The sequence below is a fragment of the Corvus brachyrhynchos genome, unplaced genomic scaffold (genome assembly GCF_000691975.1).
Source record: "Corvus brachyrhynchos isolate BGI_N302 unplaced genomic scaffold, ASM69197v1 scaffold21, whole genome shotgun sequence".
In the NCBI taxonomy this organism is placed as follows: Eukaryota; Metazoa; Chordata; class Aves; order Passeriformes; family Corvidae; genus Corvus; species Corvus brachyrhynchos.
Genome location: NW_008236924.1, coordinates 7,326,592 through 7,353,875, shown reverse-complemented (window position 1 = coordinate 7,353,875; position 27,284 = coordinate 7,326,592). Strand labels below are relative to the sequence as shown.

At 44.3% G+C, this 27,284-nt stretch overlaps 1 protein-coding gene across 1 annotated transcript; it reads left to right on the top strand.

The window, feature by feature from the left end:
- Positions 1–7: 7 nt before the first annotated feature.
- Positions 8–25,942, top strand: LARS (leucyl-tRNA synthetase). The gene is made up of 32 exons (XM_008629033.2): positions 8–71; positions 983–1,101; positions 3,012–3,099; positions 3,728–3,808; positions 4,247–4,387; positions 4,777–4,938; positions 5,605–5,717; positions 6,114–6,177; positions 6,711–6,778; positions 7,170–7,395; positions 8,470–8,557; positions 8,646–8,722; positions 9,370–9,423; positions 10,100–10,240; positions 10,983–11,060; positions 11,981–12,066; positions 12,157–12,222; positions 12,316–12,398; positions 13,026–13,164; positions 15,187–15,399; positions 16,259–16,316; positions 17,044–17,107; positions 17,711–17,894; positions 18,111–18,201; positions 19,045–19,185; positions 19,737–19,877; positions 19,959–20,069; positions 20,914–21,024; positions 23,043–23,147; positions 24,277–24,372; positions 24,744–24,876; positions 25,556–25,942. The coding sequence occupies exons 1-32, from the start codon at positions 66–68 to the stop codon at positions 25,759–25,761; spliced, it is 3,534 nt and encodes a 1,177-aa protein (XP_008627255.1). The 5' UTR covers positions 8–65; the 3' UTR covers positions 25,762–25,942.
- The last annotated feature ends 1,342 nt before the right edge of the window (positions 25,943–27,284 follow it).

Sequence of the window (27,284 nt, the reverse complement as noted above, 5' to 3'; positions counted from 1 at the left end):
CCCGCGGCCCCCCGCCCCCTCCCGCTGTTGGTACGGCCCGCGCGGAGCCCGGCAGGCGCGGCAATATGGCGGTGAGTTAAAGAGCAGCGCCGGGGGCTTTGGCTTTGGCGTCCGTCGGGAGCTCTTGGCGTTCCCTGGGCTTCCTCACCGTCTCCTCAGGGTCACTCTTCGGCGCCGCGGCCTTCGGGAAAAGGATCCCATAGGGGCGTGCGTGGAGGCTCTGTCCGCCGGCTGCGGCCCCAGGTGTAAACGTTTTAGGAGTGTCTTGATGGAAAAGTGGAAAATTAGTGTTTTGATGGAAAGAAGCTAAATCCTCAACCTTTATGAGTGCAGAATCTGTAATGCTCATGTCCTTTAGCAATTCTCGTGTGTTACATGGTGAAAGAATAAGATCCTTTAATACGTGCCATATGTTATGTGATAAAAGAATGAGGGGAAGGGCTACCGAACACGGATTTAATTAAAATCGCTTGGAATGCTTTACCTGAAGAACTCCGTGAACTACAATTAGTTATTACCAGACCCTCTTCCTGGCATAGGGAGTGCTGTTCCCGCTTTATGTATGTCAAGAGGAAGAAGCATTGCATGGGTTTATGGAGAGTCTGGAACAACCAGAATTCTCTGGGTGTTTTCACTTATGATTCATGTCCTCTTCTACCTCCCCAATTCAGATCTCTCTGAGTTTGTTCTTTATTGGCAAGATGGTCAGTGTGTGTCTGTCTTAGCTACTGTAGAGTCCTTTGCCTTGGAAAACGTTGTTAACACTTTCCTTACAGATCTTAGATCCAGTTTCAGAAGGCTGGATCTCAGGATACAGGTTTACAGAGTCATCACTGCTGCTCTGCTGTGAGGTGTTGCTGCCGTGTTCTGGAGCAGTGCTTGCCCATACCCAAAGGAGTTCAGGAGTGGTCTGTGATAGGTTACAGTTCTGTTATTTCTTAACCTGTTCAGCCAGGCTTCTCTTCCTTTCGCTGTTGAACAGGAGCGTAAAGGAACAGCGAAAGTGGATTTCTTGAAGAAGATTGAAAGAGAGATCCAGCAGAAGTGGGACCATGATCGAGTGTTTGAGATCAATGCTGCAGACAGGAGGGACCAGAGGAGGTATTGTTGTATTTGGTTTTTTACTGCTTGAAATGTCTTTTCATTCAAAAGCTGCTGGGGGGAAAAATGGCCCCTTTGTAAAGAGCAGTGTTCATGGCTCAGCTGGAGAGACCTGTTCACATGTTGTTGACATTTCTGTAGCTGATGGCATAAAGCCGCCGAGTATGTGTGTGGCTGAGTTCCAGCGGGATGGAGAGAAGCTTTTTAACTCTTTTGCAGTGTCAGTACTCTCTGTGGCTTTAAAACCAGGCTCTCTTTGGTGACTTGTACTCTTTGACATGGAGGAAATTCCTCAGTGTGATGCCTGAGCCCTCACCACTCCAGGGATTTCACTTTGAGGGAGGGCGTGTCCTGCTCTGCTTCACAGAGCAAAACAGTGTTAAGCAAAATCCCAGCTCCTGCTGTAGACCAGCCCCTTGTACTTTTGTAGGAATGGGGGAAGGCCAGGTGTGTGTGACCATTACTGTTCCTCAGATGAGGGGCTGTGGTTTCTTTTCTCACGTGAGCTGTATTGCACAGGTTTGTCCCACCACCTGGCTGGTTGTGGTGTTTCCTAGAGCACTCTGCATTCTGTCTGGCTGGGTTTGGTTAAAGTTTTGCTTTGATAATGGCTTTCTGCTCTGGTGGTACAATGTTCCTGAGTTGCTATCTGTCGGTTGTAGAACGTGTTTATCTCCTGGGTTACATTTCCTCCCATCTGGTTGGTTGCATGATTGCTCTCAGCTGTCTGAAATTGGCTCTAAAGGAGCGGGCAGGTGTGGCTGGGCTTTGGGCTCTGTGCGCCCAGGTGGCATACAAGCACTGCTGCAGGGCTGGGCAGCTGTCCTGGCTGAGGGCTCTGCCAGCCCTGGCCCGGGGGGATTTCCTGGGGGAGGTCCCAGGGAGTTCTGGCTGTGGGGGCAGGGGATGAGCCACCTTAGTCAGCACTGGTTCCAGCCCGAGAGGGGAGGGAGCAGAGCTGCAGGGAGGAAGAGCCTGTCACAGGTGCAGGGTGCTCTGTGCTATTGGGAAGACCATATGACTCTTGGTTTTATTTCTGCCCCAGAGTAATCCTGGGAAACTTGTTCATCCTCTGGGAATGCATAGCATGCTTGGAAGCAAGTTCCTTTGCGATCAGTGGGATCCATGCTCGTTGCAGGTGTGGAGAGGCTGCCTGGGGGAACAGCATTAATCCTGTGGGAAGGTCTCTGACTGGAAAAGCAGTGACCTCGGCAGTATGATGTTAATATTTGGTGTGTGGGAAAGTCGGACTAAACAAAGATGATAACTGAAGTGGTGTAGCAGGTGGCAGGTTCTTAAATTGTAGATTTTGCAAAGAAATGACTTGGCCTTTATTCCTGCATGTTAATGGATTGAGGGAGTGTGTGAAGGGAAGAGACAAGGCATGAAGTAGAGTGCAAAGGTAGAGGTAGAAATTCGCGGTGTCCTAAATGTAAATACTTTCTTAGCTGCTTTGAGAGCTCGGGTTCCAACAACATAATACATCTTTGAAACACCCTGCAACAATATATCCCTGTGAGTGGAGCGGTTGCTTACAGTGTGCCCTTAAAATCTGAACTCACACAATGGGAGATTAAATAAATGACTTTAAGCCTTTGCTGTAATTAATTTACAGAAGCAGGATTAGAATTTTTTACCTTTGGGAATGTGCTATATCTATTTCAACATTTCTGTGTGATGTCAGTCCTCTGTGGGTTTTTTCTTTCATGTTTATTTTTTTAAGATGGTAAAGCCTGTTAATGTATCAGCTCTTTAAAATCAAAGACTCGTGTTACTGGTAAGGAAAATATTTTAATGTCACTGTGGGCTGATAATAGCTGAACATACCAGTTACCTGCTTTGCTCGTGTATTGTCTGATGGTCACTTAAAAAGCTAATTATGTGCTTTAATTCTTTGACTTTCTTCTCAGCAAAGGAAAGTACTTTGTTACCTTTCCTTACCCCTACATGAATGGCCGCCTGCACCTGGGACACACATTTTCCTTATCTAAATGTGAGGTAAAAATTCTCCTTTGCTGATATCTTTAAATAATACTCTAGAACAAATGCTGATTTTGTAGTTCAGTTTTGAGCTAACAGGCTGCTGTGTCAATTCCTTTATAGCTTTAGTAATGACTTATTAAACTTTCCTTTTTTCCCATATTTTCAGTAGGAATATTGCTGGCTGAAGGGAAATGCCATTCATGTCTTTTTTAATTTGATGAGATGGGGCTGTGGGTGTTTCCCATGTTCATTCTTTGAAACGAGATTTTTAGGAGATGCTGCTAAATGGCTGAAACTTCACAAGAGTCCCTTTTGTTTGTGCTTGCTGTGCTCTGTGACCTGTGTGGGAGCAGGTGTTGGGCACTAGTGGGTAGGATTCCACAACCTCGCTCTTTTTGCACCCGTTGGTCTCTGGTCAGAGCCAGCCTGGAAGCTGGGCAGGCACATGCCTGTGCAGCCGCAGGGGCAGGCCTGGCAGCCAGCTCTGGTTTCACCTTCCTGCCCTGAGTTCCTCCCCAGCTGTGTGCCTGTACTGTCTGTCAGTAGCTGTGTGTTAGAGAAGGAATCACACCAGTGTTTGAGCAGCTGCTGGCTCAGCCTGGTGTTGTTCCTGTGTCAGCTGTTCCATTTTCCCTGTCTGTAGTTCGCAGTGGGGTACCAGAGGCTGAAGGGGAGGAGCTGCTTGTTTCCCTTTGGGCTGCACTGCACGGGGATGCCCATCAAGGTGAGAGTTTTGCAGTTGCTGGGGGTTGTTTCCGGTGGGGTTTTTATCCCAAAGGCTGCTTGGAGCCTTGCTTACTGTCTGTCCCCAACGCCACCTTAGTTAATTTAAAAATTCACCAGGACAGTGTGATTTGGAACCTGAATTTGTAATAAACGTGTTGTGCTTGAATTATAACATTACTTTCTAGAAGATGAAGGGCTGGAAAACTAAATTTTACCTGTTGTATGTTTTCCTTTGTAAGAAAATCCTCACAGTAATCCTCTTCCTGCCCTGGAAGGTGTTCTGGAAGTGGCAGGATCTCCTAGATGTTAATGCAAGGTCCAGAGAAAGTTTAAAGCACTTAAAGCATGGAATGCAAAATGTTACCAGTAAAACCCACTCCTTGGCTGTGATTGCAGCCGGTACCTTGGCTGACACACTCCCAATAACTCTGTTCAGGCTTGTGCAGATAAGCTGAAAAGAGAAATGGAATTGTATGGTTGCCCACCGGAATTTCCTGATGAGGAGGAGGAAGAGGAAGAAAATTCTGGTAAAAAAGAGGAAGAAATTATCATCAAAGACAAAGCAAAAGGCAAAAAGGTAAAGTTTAAACCAAGCCTTCCTGTGTGCAAAGGTTTTTGGTACAAGTGTAGTGCAGGGCTATCCACCTTTCTGTGGTGCCAACACCCGTGGGTTTGAGCAGGCCCCGAGAACAGGCCGTTCCTTGCTGGGTTGGTGTTGCAGAGCCTCTGCAGCTGTGTTGGACACTGGCATGGAACAGCTGGGAAGAGGAGGGTTAGGGAATTTACAGTGAATACAAGGTATGGTAGAATGGAAACGAATCCTTTATCCTCACTGTTAGAGAGAGGATGTGAGAATATTTGTGTTAACTTGTGTATCTCGAATCAGAAACCATAACATTAACAGAGGCAAATGCTCTTGTGAGCACAAGACTTTGGGCTTCTTCCTGATCCCAATTGTTCTTTCAGAGCAAGGCTGCTGCCAAGACTGGCTCTTCCAAATACCAGTGGGGGATCATGAAGTCTTTGGGTCTGTCTGATGAAGAAGTAGTCAGTTTTTCTGAAGCTGAGCATTGGCTGGATTATTTCCCTCCCCTTGCTGTCCAGGATCTGAAGAGCATGGGATTGAAGGTGACTCTGGGAGATTCTAACCTCAGTTCCACAGGCAGCCATACCTGTATTGTTACTGTGTTGGTGAATGTGCTGCTTCTCCTTGAGATTTTCTGTGTAATACCAGCATAGTTCCAGAAATGTTTCTGATATTTGGGGAATTAGTAATTTAACCTTTTAATGGTCTTGGGTGATAATTAAGTGCTTTCTTATATGAGCTTGTACCCTGTGCAGTGGTCACAGCTGGAAATGAGTCCAATAAAGGCATTATGACCTATGCTTCCCATGTGAGATAACTTGTCTGTAGTCAGTATTGACAGCAGTTCTATTTAACATCACATCATTATTCTTCCTATAAGTACTTGTCCTGCTGACAACAGATTTTTGAAAATGAAGAGGTAAAGATGAAACAAGGCAGTGCTGAAATTCAGCTTGAATGGTTGGTTAAAACTACTACAAAACCTCTAAAGTTCTCACTCAGTGGAGGGACTCGAGTCTTTGATATCTCTGCTCTGAGAGAGCAGGCACAGATGTGTGTTTAAGCTTACACCCTTTGTGGGATACATACTTGCATTGTCCTTTTTGAGAGAAAGCTCTTCTTATTTTTAAAATAATAATTATGGTATTATGAGATTCTTTTAATTTCTTGATTGTGCTTACTTACTGGATCCTCTTACCCATTTTCAGGTGGACTGGAGGCGTTCCTTCATTACAACAAATGTCAATCCCTATTATGATTCCTTTGTACGATGGCAATTCCTTACACTAAAGGAAAGAAATAAGATTAAATTTGGCAAACGGTAAGCTGCCACTCAGCTCTGAGTTTTTGGGGGTGTGGGTAAGCTCAGCTGCACCAAAGACAGGGCCCTGTGATACTTCTCTAGAGCGTGCTTTTAACTCAGATGAAACCAGAATCTTTCATTGCTGGCACTCTGCCTGACGCAGTGAAGTGTAGTTGTTGTGCCAGCAAAGCATGTGAGATTTGTCTTCCGGGCTTAGTTTTTCCATGGGTACCAACTCAAAGCAACAAAGGGCCAATTCTGAAAGCTCTGAGCATTGGCACGGACGGAAACAGATCCACACCAAATTTAAAAATACCATTAAGAGGTCTTTTCTTCCCAGAGAGCTATATTTTTTTTCTTCTTGCTCTATACGTTATTTTATTCACTGCTAAATGAAAATACACCTTTTTCTAGATACACAATTTATTCTCCTAAAGATGGACAGCCTTGCATGGATCATGACAGGCAAACAGGAGAGGTAATATTTTTACTTGACACTTTCATGCATTGCTTATGATCTTACAATTTACTTTACATTCAGTATTTATCTTGAAGCAAAACATAGTTTGTATGTGCAGAGTCACTGGCTCTCAGTTGTCAGTGCATGTGAAAATTGAATTAACTCCTCTCTTGAGCAGATTTGTCTGGAACTATGGATAGTATTTTCCATCGTAGCTGGTTTCTGTGATTGTTTGGCAATCTGTGCCTGCAGCATCACTCCATTGTGTTGTTACCTGTTGAAACTAAATAAACAAGTTGTTGTTAACTTAGATGTTGCTGAGACAGTGTCTGTGACAACTAAGTTTTTTGCTGTAGGAATACAGTATAACCTCTCTGCAGTCTGCATGTCAGTGAGCAGCCTTTCATATGAATGGAAATAGGATTTGCTCTGAGGAAAGCATGATTACCTTAAATCGTGTTTGGATTAGGTTCCTGCAGAATAGGATTTATTTCTTTCCTGCTCAAGTAAATTTCATTTATTGATTGTTGCCTTGTTTGTGGGAATTTTAGGGTGTTGGGCCTCAAGAATACACACTGATAAAAATGAAGGTATTGGATCCTTACCCTGCAAAATTGAGGTAGGTCTTGACTTTTTAGTGGCAGGTAGGCTCTGTTTCCTGGCCAGAACTGACCATTGAATTAAACAGTCTGTTTTGCCTAATGCAGAATTTAATTTCACCTGATTATTTCCGTCACTTCAAAGACCTGGTCAGAATCTTGAGCTGCTCTATTCACTGTGTCTGCGTGGAACTCAAGTTGCAATTAAAAACAAACAAACAACAACAACAAAAAAAACAAACCAAAAAACCCCCCCAAAACCGGAAAGAAAATGGAAAACCCGGAAAGAATTAATGACCCACTTTTGTCTCAGGAAACGTTACTCGAAAGTTGATGTTGGTTTAAAAGCCTGTTCTGTGTGATCCGGAATGATTTTATTTTGGTAACTTATCCAGTATTTTTCCCCTTCAGTGGCTTGAGAGGAAAAAACATCTTCCTGGTGGCTGCCACACTCAGGCCAGAGACCATGTTTGGCCAGACCAACTGCTGGCTGCGCCCGGACATGAAGTACATCGGCTTTGAGACTGGCAATGGGGACATTTTCATCTGCACCCAGCGTGCTGCCAGGAACATGTCCTACCAGGGCTTCACCAAGGACAACGGGGTCGTGCCTGTGGTCAAGGAGCTGATGGGAGAGGTGAGCATCCTACAGTGTGCTGGTCAGGCTTAGCTGGTCCTCTGGAGCTTACGCTTAGAAAGGTGATGGTGGAATTCAAATCGTAAAGAAAATACAGGAGCTATTACAGAAATTTTGGAGTGACTAAAATGTTAGTGACTAAAATCGCAAGCAGCTTCCTTGGCAGCCAAGCCACAGCTGCTGCTGGGGGAATAACCTGGTGCAGTTACCTGGGGACAGATGCATTCCTGTTGCTTCAGCGTGATTTGGTGAAGGGATAGTGCTAAGTAATGCTTTTCTGCTTGCTGGGAAGAGTGAATGGAAAGGGAGAGGAAAAAGTAATAGCCAGAAAGCGTTATGTGGAACAGGCTTTTGTTGGTACTGACACTTCCAGTACGTCTATGTGAATTAAGCTGTCTTAACTGAGTAGTTGAATGTTAGTGGTGTTGGGATTTGCTGTCCTTAACTTGTGTGCTTTGTGCAAGTGTCATCAGTGGTGTTTATTTATCCTGATGCCAGGCATCTTCAGCTCTTTGCATCCCTTGATTTCCATTCACTACAACTTGTCACCATCTTTCTTGATCTTGCTTTGAAGTAGAAAATACAGGGTTTTTTCCTTTGTTGGTAGACACGATGTGAATTCAAGCAAATTAGTGAGGTAGAAGACAGCTGCCACATCTAGACTGCCTCCTGCCAGTGTGTGAATATCTTGACAATATGCTTTCCTTTCTTTGTTTAATGTTGCTTTTGACACTGGCTTCCTAAGTCATTCCTGCCTCAATGCTGTTGTGCTTCAGATACTTGAAAGCAAACTGTCCTTCTGCTTCCCACGTTTTCCCAATTCTACATGCTAGTAGTTTAAGTTTCTTTGAATTTGGTTTTTTGGCTTCTCTACCAATCAATAATCTATATACAGTGTCAAATAGTACCACATGGTTTCATATGTACTTCCTCCTTGTCCATCTGTATATAAAATGTATTTAATTTGTTTGTAATGTGTAAGGAAAATGTACAGAAAATTTGAAGAATATCAGCTTGCTCTACTACGCTGAAACCCCCTGATTTTCTTCTCTGCTGTTCCTTTGTCCTGCTCAGGAGATTCTCGGTGCTGCACTTTCGGCACCGCTCACCACCTACAAGGTCATATACGCCCTGCCCATGCTCACCATCAAGGAGGATAAAGGTAACTGCAGCAGAGCCTGTTGGATGGGCACTGGCATTCAGCGTGTGGGGACTAATCCTTTCATCTGTTTATCTTTTCCTTTGCCAAGGAACTGGAGTGGTGACAAGTGTTCCCTCTGACTCTCCAGATGACTTTGCAGCCCTGAGAGACTTGAAAAAGAAGCAGGTCAGTCTGTTAACTGAATTGTTTCTGTTTCCTTTCCATAGTGAAGATGGTCAAAAGTAAATATCCAGTGGGTAAAATGAAACTCACTTTAATTGGCATTTTGCCACCTCTAACTTGAAATCAAAGTAGTTAAAAATAAATTAAGTTTAAACCAACTGGGCTAGGACAGGTGTTTGGGTTTTTTCAGACTTCGGGTCTGAGTTTTAGATGAGAATCATGTAATTTGTGCTGCATGTTAAGGTAGAGAAGAGCACCAATGAAACAGAAGTGAGTTCCTGTTGTGGAAATGACTTCCAGAAATGAGATTAAGATTCTCTATAAATTTCAAATGAGACTGAAAGTGGTTGTTAGTAATTGCAAGAGTACATCAGGGTCTGAACAGCTGTCCCTGGCTACTGAACTTTTGTCCATTCATTTCAGGGTAGAGCAATATCAGTTTTTCCCCTTTTAAAAAATGTAGACCATTATGGCAAAGAATCATCTGGAACTGAGATGGGGATTGAGGTGTCAGAAATGGTGAGAAGGCAGGGAAGTGGCTTTGTCTGATTTATAATAAAACATTATGTACAAAAAAGACACTATGAATGGACAAGAACCTTTAAATCTAAGAGATTTCTATATATTGCTTTTTTGTTCCAACTTTCAAGGCTTTGAGGGTGAAGTATGGCATCAGAGATGAAATGGTCCTGCCATTCGAGCCGGTGAGTGCACTCAGATGTGTCCATCTATAGCACATAGGATGTTGTGTTCACTGATGAGAGACAAACCAGGAGCTGTGCCTACCTCTTCCAGAGTTTCTATTTAAAGTCCTCTTCAGTTGAAAGAGCTGAAAATCTTGAGTAAAATTTTCATGTTTTCCTGTAGTTACAACATTTGGTCTGTTAATGGTTGCAACCAAGATTTGTTATTCTGTGCTGTACTTCAGAGAGAAAGGAAAGTATCAATTTTTATGGGAATTATTGTTTTGGAAGATGGAATGCATCATTATACTGATAACCTGTTGGTTGGTTAAAACTTAGCGCCCTAATGGCGAGATTAGGAGTGTATCTGTTCTGTGCAAAAAGCTGAAGTCCCTCCCTGCTAGGGCAGCCTCGTGGCTGAGGCAGTTTCCATTAGAAAATGCAGGTTACAGGTAAAGCCATCCCAGCATCCTGCAGTACCGCTGGTTCCACACGCCAGCTCCCGTGTTGGGACAGCTCAGTGTGGATACACCTGGGCAGCTCAGAGTCACCCTGGGAACTGCTGGGAACTTCTGGCTGATGAGTGGAACTGCACCCATGTGTTGTAAGCCCTGTGTAACTTGTGCTGGATGCTGTGAGTGTGCAGAGCGAGCAGTGTGGTGCAGGAGGGGTTTGACAGCCCTTTGTTGATTCTCAGGTGCCCATCATTGAAATCCCAGGCTATGGCAGCCTTTGTGCTCCATTTGTCTGTGACGAGCTCAAAATCCAGAGCCAGAATGACAGAGAGAAGCTTGCAGAGGCCAAGGAGAGAGTGTACCTGAAAGGATTCTATGAGGGAGTAAGTAGTAAAAGATTTTGGTAAGTGGTTTCTCGGTGAGTTTAATTAGGAGGAAAAAAAAAAAGCAGATAAAGAATAAAAAAAAAAAAAAAAACCAACCTCAAGAAAGAGGGACACTATCCTTTTTTCCCAAAGCACTTTTCATTTAGACTCTTCCTGCGGTAAGGTTCTGCAGTTGGGGGAATGATGTAGAATTGGAGAAAGTTTCCACTCATACATTCCTGTGTTCTCTGAACATTAGAACCTGATTTCTGAACAAGTGATCACCTTCTGGGGAGCTGATCCATTTTGTTGCAAGTATAGATAGGGAAACTGATTTGAAATGAGCAAGGTGGTGGTGGTTGCAGGGTTTTTTGTTTTGTTTTTTTGGGTTGGGTTTTGTTTTGTTTGTTTGGTGTGTGGGTTGTTTTTTTTTGTTATTGTTTTGTTTTGGTTTTTTCTCCTGTCTTTACCTCAGTAGCTCACTATGTGTATTTCTCAGCTGATATTTTGTAAGCAAGCAACAGTTTTTATTTCTGACTCTTTGCACTCTGTCATCTATGTGGATGCTGACATATGTACAAACTGTTTTTGGGTAAAGATGATTACAATTAATGAAAAAAACCAACACCTGTACTCTTAATTTTTGCATGTCAAAGATGGCAGCACCTGCTACTTCCTTATATTGATTTGAACACCTATGGCACCTATTTCTTGCTAAATTTTGGAAAAAAAAAAATCTCATGTGACCCATCTTTTACAGGTGATGTTGGTGGATGAATTCAAAGGACAAAAAGTTCAAGATGTCAAGAAACGTATTCAGAAGCTGATGTTGGATAAGGTATGTGACAGTGTGCACACAGCTGCTTCTGCATTGTCCATTTCGTCCTTTTCACAGGACTGAGTCACCAGAGAAACCCCTGGTGTGGTTTTGCAGCCCTCAGGGTGCCTTGGGTTGCTGCAGAGCACAGAACACTGCAGAGAGAGGGACCTGGTGTTCTTGGGCTGAGTGGTCTGAGTAGCTTAATTAGACTTCTCTTATTCCCTGCCTTACTCTATCACCCGCCCTAGGACATGTTCTGGTGGTCCAATTTATTTTTTAATATAGCTGGGAAGATACTGGAAGTGTAGGACCTGAACTGTCAAGTCTCTTTCAGGCCAGTGAAGGGGATGTGTGATGTGCAAATGCCCCATTGCTGGGCTCATCCTTCAGAGAAGGGAGAGCAGTAAATGAACAGTGGTTGTGGCATCCCTCTGATGAAACTCCCTAAAGAGGATTGGGAGTGGGAGAGGCTTCAGGCATTTAGTCATTATTCCCTTGTTGTTGTGGCATAGTTATGTCCAGATCATAATGTAACCCATTACCCTGCATCAGCACGCATGGTGTGTGCAAGTGGATTTGAAGCTCAACATCCCATTTTCCTTTGCCTTTCCCCCTCCCTCTGTCCCCTAGGGTTTTGGAGCTGTTTCAATCAGTGGGGCATAGCCAGCAGGAAATATTTTGTGCTTACATGCTCCTTTTCCTCATGCATTCTGTACAAAGTGCTGTGAGCTGGTACCTCAGAGAAGCACACAGACAAGCCTTATGTCATTTTATGTGGAGGAATACTGAGGCAGAGAGCCTGGGCAGTGCTGAGAGCCGTGCAATAAATGCTGTAAACCAGACTAGAATGGAGGGGATGCTTTTTAGTAAGTTGTCAGGGTTTTCTAAACTTTGCTAAGTACTTAAATCTCAGCTTTCATTGCCCTTTCAACTCTTAGGGCGAAGCCATGATTTATATGGAGCCTGAGAAACAAGTTATCTCGAGATCTGCTGATGAGTGTGTTGTGGCCCTTTGTGACCAGTGGTAAGTGAAATAAAGCTGTAGTTACAAAGTTGCTCCAATTGTACCCTATTTCTCAACTGCTTTATTACAATAAACCTTTCCTGACTGTAGGTACTTAGATTATGGTGAAGTGAGCTGGAAGAAACAGGCGTCAGAGTGCTTGAAACATCTGGAGACGTGAGTTATGAGCATGGCTGTAAAGGAGAGTGACTTTGCTGCTGGTGGTGGGGTCTGAGAGGACCGAAAGCAGTAAGAGCTTCTTTCTTACAGGTTCTGTGAAGAGACTAGGAGAAATTTTGAAGCTACCTTAGGTTGGCTACAAGAGCACGCATGCTCCAGGACGTATGGCTTAGGTAGGCAAAACGCTCCTTTTTTGGTTGGTGCTTCATAAGGATAGTACTCCTTGTTTCGTTTGGAAGGCTTAAGTGCTATGTAACATCCCCAGTGGGACAGGGAAGTGCGGGAACGACGTTGTCCAACTTGTATCGTGGCCCAGCATCCCAGAGGAGGCGTGCTTTGTTGGAAATGCCTGGGGCTGGTAATATTTGCATTACTACAGATAGTCTGTGCAGTATCTCGGTAGCTTTTTACCTGGGCCATTGATTTGGAAGGGACCTCAGAAGAGGGAACTAATACCACTTCTTGGGTTTTCTCCTTGAATTCTGACTAGCCTTCATCTTGTGTAGCCTGACATGGGACAGCTGCTAGAAGTGCACTGTAACCCACAGCAGATGTTCTTGAGCTGAGCTATGTCAGGATACTGATTCAAAATCAGCAACTATTTGTGCTTGAGTAAAATTTAATTTAATAATTTAATTTTTAAAACAAATATTTTTAAAAGCATAAGCATGACTACTAATGTATATATGTATGTTTATATGCTCCACTGAAAATCATAAACTTCTGATGTGTGCCTGGGAGTTGTGTGTGTGGGTAGGGGTGGTGCTATGGTACCTGACAGCCGCCTTCCCCCTGGCCAGGGAGCCGCTTACCTTGGGATGAGCAGTGGCTGATAGAGTCTCTCTCCGACTCCACTATCTACATGGCCTATTACACCGTGGCTCACCTGCTGCAGGGAGGGAACCTGAGGGGCCAAGGAGAATCTCCTCTGGGCATCAGGTAAGGAGATTAAACCATTAAGTTCTCTTGATTAATCGGGTGTGCTTATCTCCTGAATTGCTCTGCAGAAAGACTTGCCAAGGAGGCTGAGTCTTTGCTTTTGTGTGTAAAAAGCATTATTATTAAACTTAACCTGCCGTGAGCTGAGTTAGAACAGGTCTGCAGAGGGGAAATAAGGGAAGAGAGAACAGTGTGATAGGCAGTGAGAGTGGAGAAATGCCTCTGAAAGCATCTCTGAAAGAGCTGTGTGGGGAGTAAATCACCTTTTTCAATACTTGTTTGACTTGCCTTGAAATGGTCCTTGGCAGGTTGTTGGGTGATTGGTTTCAGTGGCTGCTGGGGTGTCTGCTTGCTGAGACTGCTGTGCACCATAACGAATTGTAGGCTCCAGTGTACAGAGGGAACAGGATTTAGCTCTTGGTTTTTGTCACTGTTACTCTCCTGGAAGCTTAGAACCATCTTTTACCTGCAACTTGTCTGTGGAAGTCTTCAGAGCAAGAGGGGGGAGGCATGTGACCTCTTGGTTGGAGTGGCTTTTGAACTGTGGTGATAAGGATCAGAGAGATGACAGAAGTACAGCTCAGTCTGGAGTTGGAAAAAACACTTCAGATTGTGCCTTGAATCATCTGCTCTAATTCTGTGTGGTTTATGAACTAATTTCTGGAGTAGTTCACATATTGGAATGGAAACTTTTCTTACCTGATGCTTTTAACTAATCTGAAAACCATTTCCAAAGTAAAGATTCGGATTCTTACAGACAGAAATAGCTCTGAGAGACTGGGCAAGGCAGTCACTTGGGCTCAAACCTCTCTAATTACAGAGAAGCTACTACATATGAGCTAGTCATGTCTGGAAACAAGCTTTGAAGTGAGCATCCTGGGCCCTGAATTACAGATTCAGTGTAATTAAGCATGTACAATTAGAGTGCTCTCCTATGTGAGTAGATAACATCTAGCAGCCTTGGAGAATGCTTTTTACTGATACTTGCTCTGTGGTGTGAAGGAAAAGGGGGTTTATGGCCCATCCTGTCAGTCACCTTCAGTTACAGTGAATTTGGCACCGAACACAAGCTCAGTCACAGCACAGGAATTTAAAGCATAGAACAAGAACTGCCAAAACCAAGCCAGCAAACCTGAGCCTCATTATCTGAGGTGGTTTTCTAATGTGTACTGGAAGTACTTGGGGTCCAGAATGTTTTTCCTCTCTGCATGGCACAGGCCAAAGCCCCTTAGCAGGTGCTAACACAGAGCAGACTTTGGCTTGAAAGTATTTAATTTGGAATGCACACAGGCAGTATCTGGTGCAGTCTGCTGAAGTTCTGAGAGCCAGGAGTAAAAATCTCTGTAGAAACAAGAAGGATGTGTGTTAATGCAGCCCAGTGGCTGCAGAATTGTGGGTCTCAGTTGCATCTCATCAGTATTTTCCTTCAAAATTGTGGATCCTACCTCTGGTAGTTGGTAAGATGTGTCTTGCAGTCAATGTTAATTTTAAATGTTCATTCCATTTGAAGTGGGAAAAGACCACAAATATTTTCCATGTAGGAGGCAACCTTGAACTGTACAGCAGTTCTCTCCTGTCCTCCTGCTCTTTGATTTCTGGGAACCCAGAAGGAATGGCTCCATGAGACATAGCAGTGAGGGGCTCTCAGCGTTCACTTAAGGTCACAGGTGGTGCTGAGGGTTGGGTGGTGACACTTGGAAAAGAAATGATCGGGTTTCCAGGACATTCAAGATTACACTTTAATTATTAATTGCTTTTTCTTTATGGGAGTCTTCATGCTTTATTGGGAAAGCTGAAAGGGCAGTTTAAGCAGGGCATGGCTTGAGCAGTTCTGAATTTGTTTCTGATGTTAGATTCGCTCACCTGAGCTCAGGCAAAGGCCCTGGTCACTCTGTCCATGTTTGCTGATCACGTGGACTGTGCTGTAAGAATGGATCAACAGGTTTAAGCTGCCTTGTAGAAAATGCTGTGGAGTGTGAGGAGCTTTTACTGACTTGGCAATGTGGGACTGATTCTGTGCAGGGCACATCAAATGAGCAAAGAGGTTTGGGATTACATCTTCTTCAAGACAGCTCCATTCCCCAAAACTGAGATTCCAAAAGAAAAGTTGGATAAACTGAAGGAGGAGTTTGAATTTTGGTATCCTGTGGATCTCAGAGTTTCTGGCAAAGACCTTGTTCCAAATCACCTGTCGTACTACCTCTACAATCATGTGGCCATGTGGTCAGAACAAAGGTAAGTTGGGATGTGATGCAGGTGTGCAGGAGGTAAAGCTGGAGAGTTTGCAGTTCTGTCACGTTTGTTAATGGCCTTTGGACTGTACCACATTTAGAGTTGTGTTGGAAATGTATTCTTTCGTATTGCAGCTTTGATACAGTTGTCCATAATAGAAGTGATTGAAATGGAAGTGGTTTTTACCATTATTTCCCCTGGTTTTTCTGCAATATCTCCTCCTATGGATTTCCCAATGTTGAGTTGTATTCCTGCACTGGAATTTATGTGACTTTATTACAGAGTCTTCTTAATTCCTTCTCAAGGATGGTTAAAAGAGCCATATATGCTCCTATGGACTGTGCAGGACTGGTTGAGACTCTTTGCCCATTGCATGATGCTTTTAGGGTGAAGATACAGTTTGCATTCCCTTGAACTTTGGTTTAGGGGTTGTATAAAACTGTATATAGGAAAAGTGGGTTTCTGCTGTATAGTAAAGATGATTGTGGGCAATTTAATACCTCCTTCCTTCATGGGTAGAGATGTGGACCCAGCACTATTGTGTGCTCTTGGGCAGTGCCAATCACTGGCCTTTAAATTAAAAATATCTGAATAGAGGAAGGTGAAGTAAATGAACTGTAATTGCAGGTGCACTGCTCCCTGCCTTGCATTTCAGCAGTGATAATCCTTAGCCTTTATACTGTAGTTCTTTACATCTTCAGAAACACTCCTTAATATATGTAAGACAACCCTTAGGTATTTTTTTTGAAGATTCCACTTAAGGTGTTCATCTCAAAGTGGAACATAAAGTGTTTGTTCCTTTTTTTTAAAAAGAGAAAATGTATTTACTTGGCCAAAAGCTTTGTATCTTGTCTTCAAACAGAGAAAAATGGCCAGTAGCTGTGAGAGCCAATGGACATCTGCTTCTCAATTCTGAAAAGGTACGGTGAGGTTTTGTGTGACATGGCTTTTGTGTTGTCAAAATGGCATTTCCTAGCCAGACTAGAAACTTCTTGGGATTTAAGTAGTGGAAATAGTGACATTTCTTCATTAGTGCCCTCCAGTTTTTCATTCGCTAAAGACCTGCCTTGCCTGTGATTCTGTGTAGCACTTTCTGTTAAGTCAGCTTTTGTGTGGTCTCACCAATTTAGTGAAGAGTTCAGTGCGTTTCTGTTAAGTTTTAGGGTAATACAGAATGTTTATTTATTTAACTAAAGTTTAGCTTTTTAGAGCATTGGAGTAGATGCAGCGAGAGGAAAACGTTTGTGCCAATTACTTGCTAATATGTGCAAGTTCTGACACTGAATTGAATTAAAAATGCCTGAACCCAGGAATTAGGCCTTGGAGACTGTTTGATATGAATCAAAAAAACCCCAAAACAAACCCGACTGGAGTTCTTCTTGAAAAATCAATACGGGGTGGGCTGAAACTGCCAGTTTTGAAGTAGTATTTAAGCTTAATTAAGGGAATTTCTGGGTTTGTATTTTGGTGCTGAGTGCATGCAGAGTTGAGTCTGCTCTTGCTGTAAGACCTCATTCAGATTTACCAAAGTGCTTTTTGCTGTGATTCATGAGAAAATGGTTTGCCCAAACCCTTGCTGGGTCTGTCTTGCTTATCCACCAACACAAGGGATGTGTGAGAAAACAAACACTCTTATCTTTCTTTCAGATGTCTAAATCGACAGGCAACTTCCTTACCCTCACTCAAGCTGTTGACAAGTTTTCTGCAGATGGTGAGTGCGTTCTGACCTGCATCTGATTGTCAATTATGCCAAAATGACTAAAATGAGTGTTTTGCTCTCAAAGGAGTTTATTGGCATATTGAATGGCAATAAATCTGCCACTTAGCACCTGTTCTTGTCAAAAAGCTGAACTCCACTTGGAAGATTGGGATGTGTGTTAGCACACCTTGTTCAGCCAGGAGCTTCTTTCTGGGGCTGAGCCCTCCAGGAGCAGCCTGTTTGATTTTTCTGTGCTCACTGAAGAGATCAGAACACAGGACACGCTGCTGGTGTGCATGGGGTGTGTACGTGTTTGTGCCCTGCGTATCCATGTGTGCCGTGCTCCTTCTTCCATGCTCCTGTGTTTTGGGCAGTGACTGTGCTGGTCTCCTGGTTCTGGTGTCTGTCTGGTCCCTTCCCAAGGAGGGCAGTGTTCCTCTCCTGGGGGAAGTGCTTCCTTTGAGGCATCTCTGGCTGGCCAGGCAGTTTGTTACCTGGCCTTGCATTTGCTAACTCCAATTGAAGTGAGCTGTCAGGGTGCAGGAGGCACAGCACTCCATGGGTATCAGCCAGCTCATGGCATCCAGCCTTGGCAGCTGATCCCATTTCCTTCAGGCATGCGTTTGGCCTTGGCTGATGCTGGAGACACTGTTGAAGATGCCAACTTTGTGGAAGCCATGGCAGATGCTGGTATTCTTCGTCTCTACACGTGGGTGGAGTGGGTGAAGGAGATGATTGCAAACAGAGACAGCCTGAGGAGCGGCCCGGCCAGCACCTTCAATGACAGAGTCTTTGCCAGGTATGGTACAAAGGTTAATAATACAGTTTGGGCCACGTTTTTCCTTGCAAGAAGGAATCCTGTAGTTATTTTTTTCTACAAGTAATGAATTCCGTAAAACAGCGCACATTCCAGCATAGGTTATGGGGTTTGGCTGCACTGGTGAGTTTTACAGTGTTGCCATTACATGGGGCACACTATGCAGTATTGATGCTGTCACTTCCCTTTCCTCCCCAGTGAGATGAATGCAGGGATAATGAAGACAGACCAAAATTACGAGAAGATGATGTTTAAGGAAGCTCTGAAAACTGGTTTCTTTGAGTTTCAGGTAGGAGCTGTAAGAAAGTGTGACACCTGGTATTTGTTACTTTGTGGATTTCTTTTGATCTTTCTGTCTCTGATCCTTAATTATACAGCTGAATTGGAATCAGAATTGTGTCAAGAAACAAGAGTACTTCAAGTGAATAAATGTGGAATTGTGGATGTCTGTCTGTGTCAGTTTACAAAGGTCCTGAGGAAAACAAATGCAATTCTGCAAATAGTCCTGATATCTAATATGAGCAAGAAGCTGCTTAAAAAAAGACAAAGACACTATTAAAAAGAGCGTTGCCTTTCTTTACATCTTTTGTGATAAAGGACTCTTCATAAGAAAACAAGCTAATACATCAACGAAATTGTTTGGAAGCATAGTGCTTTTTGATATCCTCCATAAACCATGTCTCCAGAGTGTCTGCAGAGCCATGCTGCTCTATTTAATGCATTACAGATGCTTCTTCATGTGGCTGCTTTGAGATACTCAGGAGTAGGGTTAAATAGGCTGAATTATGTGTAATGATAGATCATATTCATTGCCTTTTTCTTTGTCCTTATTAATATCTGTATGTAAGTTACGTGGGATGACAGCACCTGATACACAGCCGTGGATGTTTTTGTCTTTTATGTTTGTGCCAACAAACAGTTTTTTTAAGTACCACATAAATGCAAAAATCCAACGGCCAGCTGGCAGAGTCACATGTGGGTGCTTCAGGAAACTGCAGTTCTCAGAGCTCAGTAATGGATTATTACAAGCTGCTCACGTTCTGCAGGCGTGTTAGAGCCCACAGGTGTGTGTGTTTGACTCTGGGTGTTGCTCCCTGGCAGCTGAGTGCTGATGGCTGTGTTGTTGTTCCAGGCAGCAAAAGACAAGTACCGGGAGCTGGCGATCGAGGGCATGCACAGGGAGCTGGTGTTCCAGTTCATTGAGGTGCAGACTCTGCTGCTGGCGCCCATCTGCCCCCACCTGTGTGAGCACATCTGGTCCCTGCTGGGGAAGGTACTGATGTTTCAGCTCTGTCATTGATTCAGAGCTGAGCTTTTATGGATTTCAGTAACACCCAAGTCAGGCTTACAAATATTATTCATGTACAAGTAGAAGAAATGTCTCAGAATCCAAGGAGTCATACTGGCTCATTGTCCCTGGGACAGTGACTGCAGGGAGCTGGCCTGTTGCCGTGATGATATGTGCAACATTACTACCAGTCACTATCATTGTCTGCTTGCAAAGAGGTGATCTAAAATTAAGTGAAACAATGCAATAGTCTTACCCTTCTGCGTAAAGCTTAGTTTTGATTTTTTTAAGCCCTGTGCTTGTAGATGGCGTTCCATAGCCATATGGTAGCTGTGACTGTATGTACAGTCCTGAACACACTTGTGAAGAAGTGCTTGTTGGCTGTGTGCCCACTCCTTTACACCCTAGTTATGGGTGCGTGCTCACCGGGGTCCAAACTGGCTAAACTCCATTTTCCCATCAAGCTATAACTGTTGGAAAACCCACCAGCTAATGTGTGTTCACCTCAGTGCATTTGTGTCTTCCTCTGCCCAAAGCCTGACTCCATCATGAGGGCCTCGTGGCCGGCAGCAGGGCCCATGGATGAGGTGTTGATTCGCTCCTCCCAGTACCTGATGGAAGCAGCTCACGACCTCCGGCTCCGCCTCAAGAGCTACATGGCGCCTGTGAAAGGAAAGGTGAAGGTCGTCTGTTTGTGTGCATGTGTGATAATTCTGTATTGCCTAGGGACTCCTTCCTAATTGTTTTTATTTCCTCAGAAAAGTGCTAAAGAGCCTTCCCAGAAGCCTTCTCACTGTACCATCTATGTGGCCAAGAACTACCCGCCCTGGCAGCACACCACCCTGTCCATCCTGCGCAAGCACTTCCAGGTGCTCATCCCTTCCTCTGCCCTCCAGCTGCTTGCCTGCTTTTTGTGGCTCGTTTTCCATCTGTAGAAAGTTTATAAGCTGTAACTTGTTACCAAATTATTTCAATAGATTAATTTTCTTTATGCTTTTACAACTATCCAGTAAGTTTTTATGCTTAATGAAAATGTCCCAAGGACCGTCATTGATTTGACGGTTGCATTTCATTGGTTTTGACAATCTGAGTAAAAGCATGCCTGTGCTCTGTTGTTTCTTTCATTTGTGAGTGGTTAGCTTTTAAATATTCTTCTTTCCAAGTATATTTTTGAGGAAACATGGGTGACTGACAGAGTACTGCTGCCTTACTCTGCAAGTGGGCTGAGAAGCTTTGTTCTAGTCCTTGAGTAAGTGTATACCACTCAGTTACAAGAAATAGCTTGAAATGGAATAAATCAGTCATGAGAAGAAATATGTTAAGAAAGCAGAAGGATCTGTGCTTCTGACATGGGGAACTGCTGAGAGTGGCTTTTGGGATCCTGATGAACCCTCCTCAGCTTGAACACACCAGGGCTGTAGCTGATAGATCAGGGAGTCCTGACTATTCCAGCTTGTGGCAATGAGATAAACCAGTAGTCCTCATGTGGAATTTGTTCTTGGGGGTATTCACCTTTGGGCATTGTATAGGCTTTTCTCTGTATCAGTGTTAAATGCTGTTTGGGCTTCAAAAGAATGAGAAAACTGTCTGGGGAGTCAATGATGCTGACAAACCTTGCTGGTATTTATGGGAAAGCAGGAAAGGTATATGATATTGAAAGGCAAGATTTTTCATGATAGCTGTTCCCTTTAATGATTGTTCATCCCTGTTTAGGCCAGTGGAGGTCAACTGCCAGATAATAAAGTAATTGCCAGTGAGCTGAACACCTTGCCAGAGCTGAAGAAGTATATGAAGAAGGTGATGCCTTTTGTTGCCATGGTTAAGGTAGGTGTCAGAGGGACAGTTCTGGTACAGGAAAGGCTTTTGTGAATGCAGTGTCTCCCCCTTGCCCTTTGCTCATTTGGCATCTTTATGGGTTTGTTTATAAACAGCTTCAACATCTCTAGAAGAAATACATAATAAAAATGTCTCTATGTGAATTAGCCCAGCTGCATTCTGGATCTGGTTGAGGCTTGGTGCTTTCTGTGTTTTGTGGGTGATATAATCTACTTCAAACACACCTGGATTCCTCTATATTTGAAATGTATCCTATTTGACTTCTCCAGTTTTTCATGCTGAAATGAGTGAAGTGTTGCTTTGGAGACAAAAAAAATTGGAAGTTAAAAGTAAGGCCAGAGTTAATTGATTGCAGTATGTTTAAGGGAGGAAAAAACAGACTGTTCTGAGCCTTGAATGGAATTACAAATTTTGTCTGTAATTCTTATGTTTATGAATATTCTGATAGTCCATTGTTTTCCCTGAGTTGTGCGAGCCTATTCAAATCTTGGTTTCCATTTCTTTAAAGAAACTTTTTTGTGCTTGCTGTTGCAGATGAAAATTCAATACAGCAACTAGGGAGAGCTAAGAAGCAAAGAATTAATAAATTTTTTTTTAAATTGGGGGTGGGGGGGTCACAGTGTGTGATTTAAAACCTTTTTGATGACTTTTCATGATCTGTAGAAGTTGAGAGGGATTAGTAATGGAAAAAATCTTAGTGAGTGTAAAAAAAAAACCCTACTTTTTCTCCTTAAGCTTTAGCTTGATTTTTGAAATACATGTATTAATGTCTTCTATTTGTAAGCTTTGTCGTGTTTTCTAAGTGGAGGTGCTCTTTGCTGTCTCTGTGGGGTTGTTCTGATTGTTCCTTTTCATGGAAGCTTGGAAGCCTTCAGAGGAGCAGAGAGCACAGAGCAGTTCTGGAGCTTCCTGCCTAAGTTTTTAAGAACAGGAGGGATGTGTTAGATCCTCTGATCCCAGCTGGGAAAGGTCAGACAAGCTCTCAGTCCTTAGAGTTAGGGCTGAAACACTGCTGTGTTTTGGTGTCTTTAGTCTGGCAGCAGTGAGTGGTCCTGGGGCACGTGGGGAGGGAGCTGAGGCTCACCTCAAATCCATCCTTTTGCTTCCAAAGAGCAGTAACCAATTTCCCGTAGAGACATGGAAACACCTGAGCGCGGACTCCCCTGATCAGTGTCTTTCTTTAAACCAATTATTCATCAATTCCAGGGTACAAGGAGCATTTCTGCTTGTGCTTCCCACTCATCAGAGGAGGGCTGAAATGTAGGAGAGCCTCTGTGATTTACAAAGGGAAGCAGTTCCATGGTAAAAGGGAATCTTTCACATTAAACTGACGAGGAAACCAGGAAACCACAACCATGCTGAGGCTGACAAAGCAGAGCTTCAAAGGAGACAGCTGGCTCAGCATGTGAGCCAGGCAGGGACAGATTAAACTCCAAAGAGGAAGTTCTGTTTTAGTTAAAAAAAAAAAAAAAATCGTGTGGTTTTTATACTGCCTTTAATACTGTCTCTTGTGACTGTTGCTGCTGGCTTTCTGGACTTAATTAAGTTACTTTTATGTTAACATACAAAGTGGTTGTTATTTCCCTGCAGAGAACTCGCTGTGAGCATGTCCAGGTGTTGTGGGCTTGTCCTTTATTTTAAACTGGGTCATCAGCCTGAGTTTCCTGCTGTGAAATACCACTGAAACGCTGACTGATTTTGTGAATTCTCAACCTGCACATTAAGTAGGGATTTAAATAACTGTGAATGTCAAACACCTTTTCTATTCTATATTAAAACTGTGTTCTAATTGCTCTTACTCCTCCCATCAGTGTCACCAACTCCCTGTAGAAGAAGCCCTGTTACAAGAAAATTATTGCTCTGATGTTAATGTTGTGCCAGCAGAGAGCTCTCGGATTTACAAGCCTATTCTTTTCATGACTAATGTGGATAGTTTGCCATTTTGAAGCATCATTTTACTTGCAGCCTTTAGAGGGTTTTAATACTTTTCCCCCCACCCCGCACAGGAAAACTTGGAGAAAAGTGGTTCTCGTGTTCTTGATCTTGAACTGGAGTTTGATGAGCGTGCAGTGCTCATGGAGAACATTGTCTACTTGACAAATTCCCTGGAGGTTGGTACAGACTTGGCACCTGTTACTTGGCATTTATTGGGATAGCTGGAGCAGCAGCCTTCCCTAAGGCTCTAAGCCTCTTTACATTAACTTCTGGGTGTGCATTGCTCAAGTAACAGTTTTTTATCAACTTTGTTTCCATTTGTCAAATAGATGCATATAAATCTGTTCAGTGTTGGCACGAGATACAGGGGTGGGTATGCACTGCAAACATGGTCCCAGAAAACAGGGCTGGTTTTCACTGCAGTACTGGATGTATCTGTGACAGTGATGTCCACTGACACTTCTGAAGAGACACTTTTCTCTGAGCTGGTCTGTATCTTACATTTCCAGCTGAAGAAAGAGAAGGAGCTGCTTCAAGGCATTACTAGCAAGAACAGTCAGTCACTGGGCACCTACACTGGCATGGTGACTGCAGCAGGCTGTCTTCCCTCTGCAAGGAGCAGACTCTGGGCAGGGCTTTTCACACTGTGCTGTGTAAAAGGCATCCAGTCTGGTAGCAGTTATGCTGCTTCATATAATGAGCAGAATTTAGTTTAATAGGCAGCATGGTAATCAGGGGACAGCTCAGGGACGTGGTATTAAAAAACCTAAAACAAACAAAAAACCCCAACACCAAAAGTCAAAAAAAGAAAAGCAGTTGTTTTTTAAGAATTAGAAACTCTATATATTGCAGAGCTGGATGTAATCTGTACAGTATGAAACAAGAGTGACTTCATTGGGCTTGTCCCATGTCAGAGCAAAGCCAAGAGTGAGCAGCAGCTTTTATTTTAAACTGTCTGTAAATCTTCAAAGCCCATTGACGTGGGGGAGGGAGCAGTGTATCCTTGGAACAGGGATACACTGCTCGGAGCAGCCAGAGAGGCTGGGGGCTCTGGGGATCCCTGTCCTCAGAGGCTGACTAGGGGGGTCTTGTGCACCTCACATAGGGAGTAGATGACTCTTAGAGGTCCCTTCCAAACAAGATTTTGTGGGTTCAGGTGTGCTTTTGTTGCCTTATGTCAGTGCAGGTTTGCTTTCCCCTTTCCTACATGAGCAGCTGTTTGATGGGGCCGTAACCTCTGCTGTTCCCTCTAAAGCCATTACACTCCTGCTTATTCCCTCCTCCCCCATTTTTTCTCTTTGACAGCTGGATCACATTGAAGTGAAGTTTGCTTCTGAAGCAGAAGATAAAATCAAAGAAGACTGCTGTCCTGGAAAACCATTTTCTATATTCAGAACTGAGGTAAAATCAGAAATTCAGATATTGGAAGTCAGAAAACTTAATTTGAAACTTTTAAAAAAACCCAGACAAAAGTAAGTTTAAAAACTTTGATCAGACATGAATGTTCATCATGTATGAATATTTCTAATTCTTTTAAAAGTAAAAATGTAACTGATCTCCCGAAATATGTCCTAAACCCTTGTTACACTCTGGGCTGCATTTTAGGCTTGGGGCAGTGCTGGCATCCAGCATTATGGCCAGGCAGGTTCTAATGGGATTTTATCCCTCCAGAAGATTTATTGACAGCAGATGTTTATTTGATTTAGTTTCCTGTTTCCCCTGAGGAATCCCGAGCACAGGTTCTCCTCTAAGGTCTGTATTGTTTGTCACAGCCTGGCGTGTCCGTGTTTCTGGTCAACCCTCAGCCCTCCAATGGCCACTTCTCCACAAAAATGGACATCAGGCAAGGGGACAACAGGGAGACTGTGATCAGGCGCCTGATGAAGATGGACAGAGGGATTAAAGGTAACCACTAGTCCAGTGTCCAGCTGTGCCACCTGCTGCGGGGGGCACACAGGGTGTGACAGAGGACGTGGGACATGCCCTGTGTATGCAGTGATGTGAGTTACTGCCAGCTCCTGGGCGGTGGAGGTTTGGGAATGGCTGGAAACAAGTGAGATGGAACAGGGCCTCTTCCCTGTCTTCCCAGAAGGTGTCAGTGTGCTCTTGGGGACAGGGCTGGAAGGCCGTACTTGCAGGAAGGTGTAGCTGAAGGTCCCAGGCTCCTTGGTCTCCTTAGCAATCTTACTAGTCTGCTTTTTAATAAGGAATGTCTTGAAATCAACTCTCGCCTTCCTGTTCCTTCCAGTCTCTGCAGTTCATTCCTCAGAAAATGAAGAATAACTGTTCAGTTACTCAGACCTGTCCTGAGCCAGATAAAGCAAATTCAGTGCTTAGAATGTGGTATTAGGAGCTGGTGTTTCTGTGTGGTTTATCCCCGTTTCTGTTGGTAACTCACTGTGTGACCACTGAAGGACAGTGTTGTATTGGTGTAAACCTTAACACGACAGTTATTCCTATGAGAATGTGTTTCCTTGGAGCAGATGTGGAAGTTCCAAGGGTTCAGCATTGCTGTGGTTAACTCTGTTGGTGCTGTGGCCTGTGTACAGCTGCTGTGGCCTCACCAGCTGCTCTCTCTCTGCAGATCTCTCTAAAGTGAAGCTGATGAGGTTTGATGATCCCGTGCTTGGGCCCCGCCGTGTTCCAGTCCTTGGCAAAGAGGAAGCAGGGAAAACTCCTATCCTGGAGCAAGCCATCTTCCACATCGACCTGGCCCAGAGGCACGTCTGTGTCACTGAGAATGGCCTGACAAGGGACATTGGGGACACAATTGTTTACCTGGTTCATTGAACGGGTGTGTACGTGGCAGTGAGAAGGTTCACGGAGGGACTTTGAAGCATCTGTATTAAACAAAGGGGAGAATTTGTTCTATTAAAAAAAAAAAAAAAGCCACCCCAACCAACCTGAGTTCTCATGGGCGTTGCCTCTGCTCTTTTAAACAGGGGTTTAATAAAATTATTTTCCTCTGGTGCTTTGGCTTCTCTTGAAAAGAAACAGGTACCCTGGAAATTCTCCACTATTTATTCTTTCCTGGGTACTGCCTCAAGATGGGACTTCTTTTCACTCCTGGCCTCAAGTATGGAGCAGAGTGAGAAGCCCCATCCTTGGCTGACACTGCAAGTAATCTGATAGATAAAATAATTGTTCTATATAAAAGCCAAACAGCTGGGAGAGAGGAATGTGCGCTGTTGCATATCGCCCTGTGACATCTCTGCAAAGAGGCTTGGGGAGGAATTTCTTGCTCTGGAATTCAGTCCAGAGCAGTTTATTAATCCCTGTAGACTTTGCAGGCAGAAGAGCGAATTACTGTGTGACACCAGTGGAGTATCCACAACCTGTGTTTTGTTTAAAGCAGCAGCAGTTCCTCCTCAGAGAACCTTATTGAGTCAGAGGGAGGGTGCGACCTGGGGGAATTATTTCCCACTGCAGTGGGGAGCAGCAGCAGCATCACCATGAGCAGGGGCTGCTGGGCTGGGGAGATCTGTGGGGAGGGGGCTTTGGAAGGGTCTGTTTCTGTGGTTGTGGATCTCTGTACAGATCAGCTCCTGCACTGGCTCCATCTGATTAGTGTGATTGAGCTGGGGGCCTCCTTAGCCTCCCCCTTTCCCCTATTCCTGTGTGGCCCCCCCCAGTGCCCCCATCCTGTCCCATGGTCAGTGCTCAGACCTGCTGGGGCTCAGGAGCCCAGGGAGGGACATCCCCAGCACCCAACCAAAACCTCCCACCCTGGAAAAATCTGTCCTGACCTTTGAAGTGGGAGCAAGCATCATGGAAAGGGAACAGGTACAAAGTAAAGCAAAATGGTATTTTTGGGCAGGGGTCATGTCACTTCCCTCCAGGTTTCTTTTGTGTCTTTCAAAATGTGTGAAGAGGAGAAAATCATCAGCTGATTTGTGTTGGTGCTCTCTGGAAACAGTTCTGTGGGTGTTGTTCTGCCAGGGCTGAGCCCTGGGGTGCTGGTGGGGTGGTGGGTGGTCTGTGGTGCTGCCTGGCTGAGCACAGGGGCCATGGCCTGGGCAGGGGGTGGCTGGGGCAGGGGCTGCACTGAGCTCCTGCAGCACAGGGTCACTGGCTCAGGCCCAGGAACTCCCTCTGGGTGGGATGTACAGAGCTGATCCTTGGGTGTGCTGTGTGTGAACCCTCCTCGCTGTGCCCAGGGACCCTCAGTGACACCAGACAGAGCTCCTGGGGGCTGGGCAGGTGGCCCAGGAGCCGTGGGCTGTCCCAGCCTGCAGGAACGCTGCCCCACACTGGGGGTGTCTTGTTAAAAACCTGCCTGCAAGGGAGCCTGAGTCATGGTTCCTTTCATCCAT